Source organism: Nematolebias whitei, chromosome 7 (genome assembly GCF_014905685.2).
Source record: "Nematolebias whitei isolate Nwh7 chromosome 7, NemWhi1, whole genome shotgun sequence".
In the NCBI taxonomy this organism is placed as follows: Eukaryota; Metazoa; Chordata; class Actinopteri; order Cyprinodontiformes; family Rivulidae; genus Nematolebias; species Nematolebias whitei.
Window position 1 is genome coordinate 29,887,865 of NC_056504.1, and position 12,165 is coordinate 29,900,029.

Consider the following 12,165-nt stretch of genomic DNA (forward strand, 5'->3'; position numbering starts at 1 on the left):
ATATAACTTTCTTAAAGTAATCATAATATAAAAATTCACAACTGATTGACATTTGGAATCAAATTAACTGAGGATTGCCACACAGCTAATTGACCTTAGAACGCACGCATGGCTACATTTAAAGGAGAGGACCAAGCACTGAACCTTGGGGAACACCCTGGAATAGAGGGGTTATGGAGGAGGAGCAGCAGTTGATATGAATAAACTGTTGCCCGTTCATGACATGGGATTGAAACCATGACAGAGCAGAGCCAGTGATGTTCAGGTTGGATTTGAGACGGGACAGCTAATACTAAGCTAAAAAGAAAAAAGAAATATACAAAATGAAAATTTACTTTAGATAACAAAATCAGCTTCCAAAAGCCTTCCATACATGGAGATTGTCAGTTTTTTATCTTTATAAAGCCGCAACAACATAATCCAGAAGGATGATCAGGAAGGTGTTTTCTTATCACTAGAAATCTTGTGCTCTCCCTAAATTTAAAAGAATCGAGCCAAGCCTATGTTTGGTTATGATTATTTTTGGTAAGCAGAGAAATCCTCAGGTGCTTTAGGTATTGAATTATCCTTCTAAAAGATCATGGCCTTATTAAACACTCAGATTTTTTTTGCCTCTGCTACTTGTTGAAACATCTTCCAGACACTGGCATTAAGTGTGGGAGTTGATTTTCAGTCCATCTTCAACCTACAAAAGTCCAAGCAGCTCATTTTTAATGAAAAGCACTCGCTGCCTCAGCGTCGGACTTCAATTAGTTCTTTAGTGTTTCAGCCAGGGGCTCATTTTTCTGCTCCATAAAAAGGTCACTCTCATCTCAGCTCCTCGTGGAACCTTTTAAAGTCTACTTTCAGGATATTTGTGGCTCAGTTCTATTGCTTAAGTTAGTAAATAGTAATTAATTTTTTTTGTTGTTGTTGTTATTTTATTTGTTTTAGAACTTGACACCTGTGGTCCTACCAGGTGGTCTTTACCTTTGGGATATGACGACACAGAAAGATAACTTCCTGACTGCCTTTTTGTGTGTTTGTACCCAATTTATGCACATTTTCTCATCGAGCAAAACATTTTATAATCCAGTAGTCACAGTGGCTTATCTAGTTTTGTGTTGCAGCTTAGAACAGAAAAAAATTGGTACTGTTGAAGCTGAAAATGGCAAATACATCGGAGGCATCATGATTATCAGGGGTTTTGTCACAGCGACCCAGAGAAAACGTCTTGGAGCCAGAAGTCCTATGATTGCTTTGATAACATGTTCATCTGTGGAGAAAATGTCTGTTCAATATTTAATCTTTTGTACTTTAATTTCAAAATAACCAGAGAAATATGAGGATTTTGATGCTGCACTGAACAAGCACACAAATTGCTCCACTGTCAGAGCCATTAGATAGCTAGGTGATGCCAAATTTGTGAGTCATTTATTTATTGTGAATGAAAGAACTAAACAAACATTTATTTTTAATTTTTCTACATTATCCTTTCAACCATTTTGCCTTAAGTTATAACGCTGCTGAATAAAACTGTGCTCCTGAACTAAAAATAAAGGTCACACGCTTCCTTATTTCACAAATAGCCTTGACATAGCAAAAAATGTATACCAGTATGATCATATTTATTCATGTCTATAGTCTGATGTTGGCAAAAATACAAATGATTAAAAAAAAATCAATAGTCTATAAACTCACTATAGTTCATTACTACTGTACATGCAGTGTTTTGTCAAACCAACATCTTCCTTTGCTGTTTCTTCAAAAGATAACATTGATTTTAAATAATTTGAGTCAGCTCAGGTTAGTTATTGTCATATACGTCAACCATTGATATTTGTTTCTTTCTGAATATTTAGATTTATGATTCCTGTCTGTAACATCCTTCTTAAATTATTGTGAAATTCTTCAATAGGTTAGTCTTTTTTGTGTAACAAAGCAAGTTGCAAAGGAAAACTTCCATTAATGTAACTACTGTTTTGTTGCAGATAAGACAATAAAATTCTCATTAACTTGAGTTTTGTAAAACTGGAGTCAGGTTATTGTAATATCCCTTTTTGCTCTGTATTATCATTATTATCTTTATTATTACTGTATTACTGTAACATTTTCTCTAACTGCTGTATGATACTTTGAACTGAAGCTGAGTTTAACAAAATAAAAGACAAATTACAGCTTGATTCACAATTGTTTAACTTTAGGCCAAATTTATTCAATTTTATTCATAAAACTCATTTCAACATTCACACTCCAGTCAAGCTTCCTCTTGTTATTTAAGTGACAGTGGCAAAGAAATATAAAACATCCAAACTGGGATTAATTTGTTTTTTTGTGTGTGTTTATAAAAGTAAGTTGACTCAACTTGTTTTTTTAAATTGAATGTCTTCATTCTTTGTTCTATCCAAACAGTATTCTACAACAATATTAATATGAAACATCTCCTTGTACAAATGAGCCTGTCTTTAAAATTAATCAAACAGTAACTATAAAATACTGTACCTTTGATTAAAATAGTCAAAGTTCTTTTTTGTCCTTTTCGTTGCTTGGTGAAGAACAGCTTTTAATCTATAAAATTGCTTTAGGAGAGGTAAAACAATTGTGCATAAAATATTTCTTCTGTTTAATTTAGTTTTTAGTGGTTCTGAGTCAAACTTCCACAAACAGGTGTGGATCTTTGATTAATACAATAAAAAGCCTAATGTCTGCTCTTCCTTTTAGTAATGGTGTTTGGAGTATTGTTTGTCTCTCTGACGCACCTCTTGGTGACGTGTTGAAGTGAAAAATAGAGTAAACTATAGGGCTCTGAAACTATCATTTCCCTGTTAAGCATGATGTAAAATGTTGTTTACTTAAGACTCTGAGCTGAAATCACATTTGATTTTTAAGCTAACTTTAAAAAATGAAATGTTTGCTGGTTTAATTTGTATTAGCAAAGTCAATCTCGTCAATGTTTGAGTCTCGTTAAGTCTCAGGGATGGGTTACGAGAACAAATATTGATGTACAGACTTATAAAAAATGTATGTGGAAACCTGAAAGCCCTTTGGATATTGATGTTGCAGGATGGATGCGGAGAATGTTATTTATCTGGAGCGCATCTGTCACATGCTGCCCATCCTCCAGTCAAATGGAGAACAGAGCGCTCTCCTCTAAAACAGAAACAGTTCATCTCAGTGCATCCTGCATTCTGAACAAACAAGTTGTTCTCTGAAATATAAAGCTGCCAAAGCTACAGCTCTGCAATAACAAAATATTGTATTTGTTTTATTGTTTTTACCCTCTGCCTTCTCATATTAGCTGAACAAAATCAGTATTTTAAGTTGTGCATATTGTCCAATGAAATAACAATAAAAAGTAATGGAAAGGCTACTCCTAGTTTACACCCCCCCGTGTGTAAATTTACTATGATTAGAATAAGTGCAAGACCAGGTTTATTTATTATCACTGTTTATGTTGCTTAGCATGCAAGGATTCACCTTCACACAAGTATATCTTTCAAAAATGTAGCTAATCTCATAGTTGGTTTTTTCACAGCGGCAAACCAAAGGTTTTAAGATCTATAAAAGGTGCAAAGTACAGTATAATCTTAGTATCCATTCAAACCGGATCTATTTAGTTAAAATAATAAAATTAAATAAGTAGGGATGCATGATATTGGATTTTTGGCCAATGTCCAATATGTCAATATGTTAAAACTTATTTGGTCTATAACCAATACCAATATTGATTTTTTTTTCCCTAGACCTACTTACAGAGACTACATAGCTTTCTCTGCTGTAGAATTAAAATACTACATTATTCTGCACTGTCTATGTCAGTTTGGCCTGCTACCAAATGCAGATGCCAAAAAGGGACTGAAAAGGATGTAACACTTCAACCTGGATTATGTTTAATGCCAAATTTATTCACAATATTTATTCTCTCTAACACAATGACAACACTCGAACAGTGCAAATTTGTAAACTTTCACAAATCTAAACCCAACATGTTCACAAGCGACAAGTTAAAAGTGTATAAGTAGTAGTGCATTAATAGATATACTATCTATTATATATGCTATACGTCATAACATTGTGAGTAACAGCACCTTTTTTATCGGTGAGTTATTTTGATGGAATGACCGATGTCCGATATTTAACTTTATCTCTATTATCGGCCATACCAATACCATGCCAATAATATTGTGCATCCCTAAAAATAAGTGTAGGATCTTTGTCTTTTTGATCATTTCTGGTAGCTTGTGGTTAGGTTATACTCCTTTTTGTTTTTTCTTTTTTTATCTGAGATTCTTGTGTTTGACTCTGTTTCTTGAGTGTTCATTTGATTATTTCTTTTGAGTTATATTCAGTTTCCTCAGTGCCATCAGTTAATTCTGTGTCTGCTCTGCCCTCTCTCACCTGTCCTTCATCAGGCCAGGTGTTTCATAGAGTCCCTCAGTTTTCACTGTATCCTCAGCTGAGCATTGCTGAGCTTTTTGCCACAACCGGTTGTCCTCGTGTGTCCTTGAGATTCTTGTTGCTGCCACGTCAGCCTGTTTTAATATTATTAATGTTCATAAAACAATTTAATTTAATTTAACAAAATTCTAAGTAATTTGTTAAATCTTTAGATTTTATTCAAGTTCTTAATGTTCATTTGACATTCTTGGGTCCAATCTTCTCCTGGAACTGTGACAAATATCAATTTAAATAAATAAATAAATAAAGTTAAAATTGTAGTTCAAATTCCTTGACTTGATTAAAAACTACATATTTCCACAAAATAATAAAAAAGAACTTACGGGTATCACTGACATGTTTGTCACATATATTGCACTGGCTACAACCATTAAAATATATTTTTACTACAGCTCTTTTCAAAATGATGTTTAAGTACAGAAATGAGAATTATATAAACTAATTATGCTAGTTTTCTTGTATTTACATTAAAGAATGTTAGAGAAAACCTGTGCCATTAATACGTTTATTTTTATATGTCATAGCACACTAAAGTATTTTCTCTAAAGATACTTGAAATACTGTGTTCCTTTTAGGAGCATTCAGCCACACACCTTGGATTTAATGGAGTTAAGCAGAAAAGATTCTTAAAAATGTCAAAAAATTCTTAATTAAATAATTAAATGACAGTGTTGTTTGTCACAATTTACAAGATTAGTATATCATTTCGATGCTTAGTGTTTATTAGTATGAAAGAAAAAAAAGAAAAAAAATCAAAAATAATAAAACTTAAATCCCAGTTAACATTAATGTCTCTCATTAAATACAAATACAGTGACGTATGTAAAGGCAGTGTGCACATATATATGTTTTGGCATTTCTATTTTAACACTCAAAGTTCCTGTTTGTGGACTACATTTACTTTGTTCGAAGTCTCTGGATGCCGTCGCTGTGAGAAATGTCTGCTTCTGCTCTTGACTGAGGCTGCAGACAGTCAGAATCTCTGTACTCCCACTCGTCCACACTGGCTGCTATTCCCATTCTAAGGCTTGGAAGAAAAAAAAAATCTGTTTTCTGTACAGACACTGTGAGAAGTAACGTTCAGCTGTGAGTCAATGACCTCCACAGTAAATAACTTAAAACACCAATTGGACAATTCTTTGATATTTGTAATTTCTCCCTTTTTAACGTTTTATATGACACTGTTGATTGGTTCACTCAAACTATAGTTTCACTGAAATTACATTTAAAACTTGTTTATTTAAGTTAAAATCTAAAAGTTAAAGTCTAAAAATGTATTTAATGAAAGTAGCATTTATTGAAGGAATGCATGTTGCCTGCTCGTTTACATACCAATGTTTTAAACAAAGATTTTGCACAATCTGTACGAGGTCAGCATGTTTCTGCTGCCACACCAAATACCAGTTTAATCTTTGCTAAACTTACTGAGTTACTGCTATTTTTTGTGTTTTCCAATGCCACTTGGTTGTTGCAGCCATATTGAATCATGTGACTTCAAAAGTGAATCAGTGTACAGCAGAAGGATATACGCTCTGTGAGTTTCATGAAATCGTTTTTTCTCCATTTTAGGCTGCCTTCAGGTCTAGGCCTCCTTTGCAAAAGAGATCTTTGATCTTAATGGGATTTGCCTGCATAAATAAAGGTTAATAAATAAATTCACAAGATATTTTATTAACAAACAAGCAAACTGAGAACATTACCATGATTCCCCACCTTTCATGCCAGCAAGCCATAATACAAAACAGCTTTACTATTAATTCTGTTACATGTTCTAAAATCATGGAGCAAATTACTTTGTGTTATATCATTCTAATCCTAATGTATGATAAGTGAGGTTTTTTGGCAGCCATGTTGTGAAGGTGACAAAGAAATGTGTTAAAAATAAAAATGACTGGACAAGTTTCATTTCTTACACTTTTTGTCTAAATGTAGAAATATTCTGTTTAATGGATACAACTTGTTACCTAAATGTCAGGCTGTGGTACATTGAATACTGAGTTTAGCTGCTTGTGGATTTGAACATGACAATGCCGGAATACATGATGATTATGAAAATTACAAGAAATGAAGGCTTGAAATATTTCACTCTACTTTGTGTAATGAATCATATGAGTTTTACTATCTGAAATGATTTACTTATTTTTTTTAATTTTCACAATACAGTAATCCCTCGTTTATTGCGGGGGTTCGGTTCCGAACCCGTCCGCAATAAGTGAAATTCCGCAAAGTAGCGACATTATATTTATTTTAGTATATATATATATATATATATATATATATATATAAGCTTTATAAACCTTTCCCACACTCTTGCAATGTTCTAAACTCTTAAACCTACGTCATTTTAACAACATACGTACAGTACTGTATACCTGTAAATTTTACTTACCATACTCTGCAGAACACAGCAATAGCTCTCGGTTCTGGTCCAACTCTGTTCCAGTCCTACTCGGTTCCGTTTTTGCAGATGCAACCTGCAGCGATGAAGCTCACAATCAATGTTCTAAACTCTTAAACCTACTAATTTTAACAACATACTTATATGTAGCTACTAAATTTGACTCACAGGTACTTGCTCTCGGGTTCACCGCTGAGTCTGGAGATCCATTTCTGATCCAATTCATTGTAGCTCTTGAGTGCCGAAGCGCATTTGTGTGTTGAGGGTGGAAGACCTTTTTTTGGCTGGCATGGGTCCGTAGGTGGTCGAATTGCGTCTAAGTCTGGATGAAAAAAGTCCTGATGGGCTACGGAAACAGCTCCGGAGCTTTCAGCGCACATCCTCGTGGGCCACTACCTGTTCTCAAGATTCACCGATGGGCCTGGAGGTCTGGTTCTGCTCTGGTTCTGGTCCGGTTTGATGGGTTCAGTGGGGCTTCTCTGCATCCGCTGGGCGTTGATCAGATCAAAACCTTCCCTCTGTTTTTTTCGGCAGATGGAAGCGGGGCTTCTGGGCGGGGCCTGTTGCCTTCTGGGAAATGTGGTCATTATAAGTGGGAATACAGTGGAGGCTTACTGAGAGAAAACTACAAAATAATGGCGCCTGTCCAACATATTTTATGTTTTTGTTAACTTTTTACTGTACAGTACTGTATCCAGTACTGTCCCAATCATAATATTAAAGTTGACAATCATGTGTCCTGTACAATTTCTTTTTGTACAATATTATGGACAGTACGTCGACAAATTGCGATAGAGCGATTCTGCAGAAGTTGAACCACGAAGTAGCGAGGGACTAGTGTTTTCCAATTTTTTTAGATGCACCTGCAGTTACCAGTTGGTAGCATAATGTTCTAGCAGAAAGGAACTGATCCAAATGTCCTTAAGTTCACCTGTAGCTTGTCAGCCAGGATCAGGAGCTGCTGTGGTGGTATGGCTTCGTCCTGCCACTCAGATGCTGCAAGGAAGTTGTTACAGAGAATACTGGAATCCTAAGAGTGCTAGTGTATTTAATAGAGATTGTGTGCTACATGTATCCATTTTCTTTTTTTTTTTTTTTTTACATTTTCTTCCACGTGTACTTAATTTTGTTCTCCTTGTTAGCAGAAGTTGTACCTGAGAGAATGTGATCACGGTGGGCTAAAGTCTACTATTCAACTTCACTGACTTTCAAACTAATATCTTTAATACTCTTTTCCTTGCCAGTTAAAAGCTTTTTTTTCTGCCTTTTTGAATCTTTAAAAGTAGACAGAAGTTATAGCTTCAGTCCGTTTGTACAGTCTTTACTGTAAGAAGGAGACAAATGAAAATGTTGCAGCAACTCCTGCTGTTGCTGCAGCAGCGTTGACTCACCGCAGAACAGATAAACGAGCTCCACAGTTTCACCGAGTTTCACTGCAGACAGTTGCATTATTAAAATAATTTAATTTTATGTTGTGTTGCTCCTGTGATAATGTGAAATAAATCCCCCTTACATGCTGAGTTACACTCATCCTCAGAAGTTTTGATCACATAAGAATTGATCATAAGTTCTAATTGCACCTCATGCATGAATGCATAGATTTATTGCATTCATTCTGCATTAAGTGCACATTAAGAGCAACAATTTGTTTCATTTATGTTGGCCAAGAAGTGAATAAAACAGAATTTGTTGAGAAAGCAGATTTATGCTATCTTTTAAGATTGAAGGTTGTCAAAGTACATCTTTACTGCACATTTTCTTAAAGTTTTCCTCCATGCTGACAGGTTGTGCTGTGGCAGGACACTCGCTGGTTTAGGGCACAAGCTGCCATGCCATTTGGTTGTCTCACACTTGGGGAGAAGAAGGATTACAACAGTCCGTCGGAGGTGGCCGACAAATATGACCTTGGACAAGTTGTTAAATCGTGAGTACTTCTACGCTTGAGTCAATTCTGATGAGAAACGCCAACGGAGTTCATGTGAATTACAGCAAATTGTGGTGTTTTTCTGCAGAGAGGAGTTCTGTGAGATATTTCGGGCGAAGGACAGGAACACCTTGAAAATGTACACGTGTAAAAAGTTCCACAAAAAGGACGGAAGGAAAGTGAGGAAAGCTGCCAAGAATGAGATAATGATCTTAAAGATGTAAGTAAAATATTCAGATTCTTAGTGTAGTCTAAGGGACAGTCTTTTTTATTAAGAAAAATGCATTGACTTGTGAGATGTGGAAAAAAAGAAGAAGAGGGCAACATGTCCTGTAACAGTTTGCATGCTGTCAGAGAGATACACAATACAACCCCATCTTTGTTTCAGTCTTGTCCAAAAACACTTTAAAATAATCCATAAATCACGCTGAATTAAATAACTTTGTTACATTGTTCTGTGTCAATTGCACAGATTCTGCTGTAATAAATATACTGTATCATATAGCTAGAGACATGCAGCTGAAAATAGTTCCCATACTGTCAGCCTCTGCAGTGCTTCAAAATGTCACCTGCAGCTGTCCTGAGGGTTTATGATGACATGTGGGCAGTGTTTTGAGGCTTTAGTTCATTTATTAGTTATATCCTAACCGTCATAAATATCTAACTTTCTGTTTATCATATTAACTTGTTCCTAAATGTCATATTTTTTCCCTACATCTGAAACTTTTCTTGTTATTTAAAGGGTAAAACATCATAACATCCTTCAGCTGGTTGATGCATTTGAAACTAAGAATGAGTACTTCATATTTTTGGAGCTGTAAGTAAGATCACAACAGTTTTGCATGTTTGTCTTTAAAAAACGTAAACATTCAGGACACTAATATCTTATCTGCAGTGCAACAGGAAGAGAGGTCTTTGACTGGATCCTGGATCAAGGTTACTACTCGGAGAGGGACACCAGCAACGTTATGAGGCAGGTGCTGGAGGCTGTGGCTTACCTGCACTCTCTGAAAATCGTCCACAGAAACCTGAAGGTGTGTTGCTCTGCTGACATCTACTGGACAAATGCAAACGAAACTCAATACAAAGATCAGCTTTAAAAGCAGTTCAGGATGCCATATTTACCCCCCCCCCCCCCCCTTCTTTTTTTATTATTTTAAAATCAACTTTCTAATTCTGCCCAGATGAAAAACATCACTAAAAATCAGGTGCACTTATGGCCACATTTTGGAAATGTTTAACATGGTCAGTAATAACAAAGTCCATGCTCAATAATCCATGTCAGTAATAGCTTGTACCGTATTTTTCAGACTATAAGGCGCACTAAAAATCCTTAATTTTTTTTCAAAAATTGACCGTGAGCCGGGCAGCACGGTGGTGCAACTGGTAGAGCTGCTGCCTCTCAGCGAGCAGGTCCTTGGTTCAAATCCCAGTACTGGGGCCTTTCTGGGTGGAGTTTGCATGTTCTCTCCGTGCATGCGTGGGTTTTGTCCGGGTACTCCAGTTTCCTCCCACAGACCAAAAACATGCATGTTAGGCTGATTGGTAACTCTAAATTGTCCCTAGGTGTGAGTGAGAGAGTGAATGGTTGTTTGTCTCGTTTGTCTCTATGTGTCCCTGTGATGGACTTGCGACCGTCCAGGGTGTACCCCGCCCCTCGCACAGTGATTGCTGGACACGGGCACCAGTGACCCCCGTGACCCAAAATGGAAGAAGTGGGTAAAAGATGATGAAAGGATGGATAGATGGATGACAGTGAGCCTTATAATCCGGTGCCTTATGTATTAATTCTGTTTGTGCTTACTGACCTCAAACTGATTTTATGTGGTTATTGTGAATGAGTTGAATAAAGTTTGACTTATCTGACTGTTTTGTTTCTCTTAATGCACCTTTTAATCCCAAAAATACGGTAGTTGCATTTCTACTTTTTAATTTATGTGTTTAATGGGAGTGGTGGTGCAGAGGTTAGAGAAGGTGGGCCTGTGATCGGAAGATCCCGGTTCAACTCCCGGTATCGACAATATTAAAATATGGGTGGGATAGGTGAAGCACCCACACCTGCCTCCACCCTCATTTGCCCCACTCTGGGCCCTTGAGAAAGCCTTTAACCCCCACCACACCATCTGCTCCCCCGGGAGCCATAGATAGCAGCTCTCTGCTCCACACAGAGGGCTGTGGTAGCTCGGTGGTCTGTGGTTCCGCCAGGAAGGGCATCCGGCATAAAAATAATTGCCAAGTCTTCGTGCGACTTAGTTCACTGACTGTGGCGACTCCTGAAGAAGGGAGCAGTCGAAAGAAGTAAATAATAATAATAATAATAATGTGTTTAATAGTTTAGAAGTTGGAAAAATTCTACATTTGAGTTTGTGTGACTGATCACACTTTTTTGCCTTTGGTACAAATATAATTTAAACTCTGTAAAGCAGTTGTAGCTTTTACATCCCTATAATGTTTGGGTCTGATTTGTCAGACAGTTGCAACCACTTCTGACTACATCTCTGGATTTGGATTGTTCAAAGCTGTTAACCTTATAAAGGCTTAGTCATCAAAATTTTGCAGTAATAAATTAAGCTTCATAGCAAGTTGTATGAATATTTCTGTCCATTACTTTGCTCTTTCTTCCATTGCACACCAAATCAACTTTTTTTTGATCATGAGACAAATAAATATCATCTCAGAGTATGATCAATCTTCTGATCACTTTTCCAAAAAATGAAATATTGTACTTTATTTAATTGTACAAACACAAGCATCTTTGTTCATTGCAGCTGGAGAACTTGGTGTACTATAACCGTTTGAAGAACTCTAAAATTGTTATCAGTGACTTCCAGCTGGCAAAACTGGAAAATGGGCTCATTAGGAACCCATGTGGGACTCCAGAATACCTTGGTGAGTCATTTTTAACAAGTAATTTAATTACCTTGTTGTTTTCCAGTAGAAACAAACTATAATCAGTGTCTTTCAAACAGCTCATCAGAACATTTACTTTACTTTTAGCTCCTGAGATGGTTGGAAGGCAGAGATATGGAAGACCTGTGGACTGCTGGGCTATTGGTGTCATCATGTATATACTGTAAGTGACAGAATCTCAAGGTTTTTCATCATTATCTGACAGAAGTGTCTCACAAAGGGTTCCAATTAAAAATCCACTGCTTTTACAACAGTTTATCTGGGAACCCTCCTTTCTATGATGACTCTGATGAAGAGGACTCTGATAATCGTGATAAGAACCTTTTCCTAAAGATTTTGTCTGGGGACTATGAGTTTGATTCCCCGTACTGGGATGACATCTCAGATTCTGGTAAGAGATATTTACTGTATTAGGCCTTTGTGTCTGCATGAGCTATGTCAGAGGAAATGTACAAAAAGTCTAAATAACTGAATAAAAAATAAAAAATCTGAGATT

At 36.3% G+C, this 12,165-nt stretch overlaps 1 protein-coding gene across 1 annotated transcript in view; it reads left to right on the top strand.

The window, feature by feature from the left end:
- LOC119412761 (caM kinase-like vesicle-associated protein) overlaps positions 1-12,083 on the top strand; it is a 26,157-nt gene extending 14,074 nt beyond the window's left edge. The window contains exons 2-8 of the mRNA XM_037679798.1: positions 8,620-8,759; positions 8,848-8,979; positions 9,502-9,576; positions 9,655-9,793; positions 11,528-11,648; positions 11,757-11,832; positions 11,924-12,083. Of these exons, the coding sequence (XP_037535726.1) occupies positions 8,665-8,759; positions 8,848-8,979; positions 9,502-9,576; positions 9,655-9,793; positions 11,528-11,648; positions 11,757-11,832; positions 11,924-12,083 (798 nt within the window). The 5' untranslated portion in view covers positions 8,620-8,664. The remainder of the gene's footprint in view (positions 1-8,619; positions 8,760-8,847; positions 8,980-9,501; positions 9,577-9,654; positions 9,794-11,527; positions 11,649-11,756; positions 11,833-11,923) is intronic.
- The last annotated feature ends 82 nt before the right edge of the window (positions 12,084-12,165 follow it).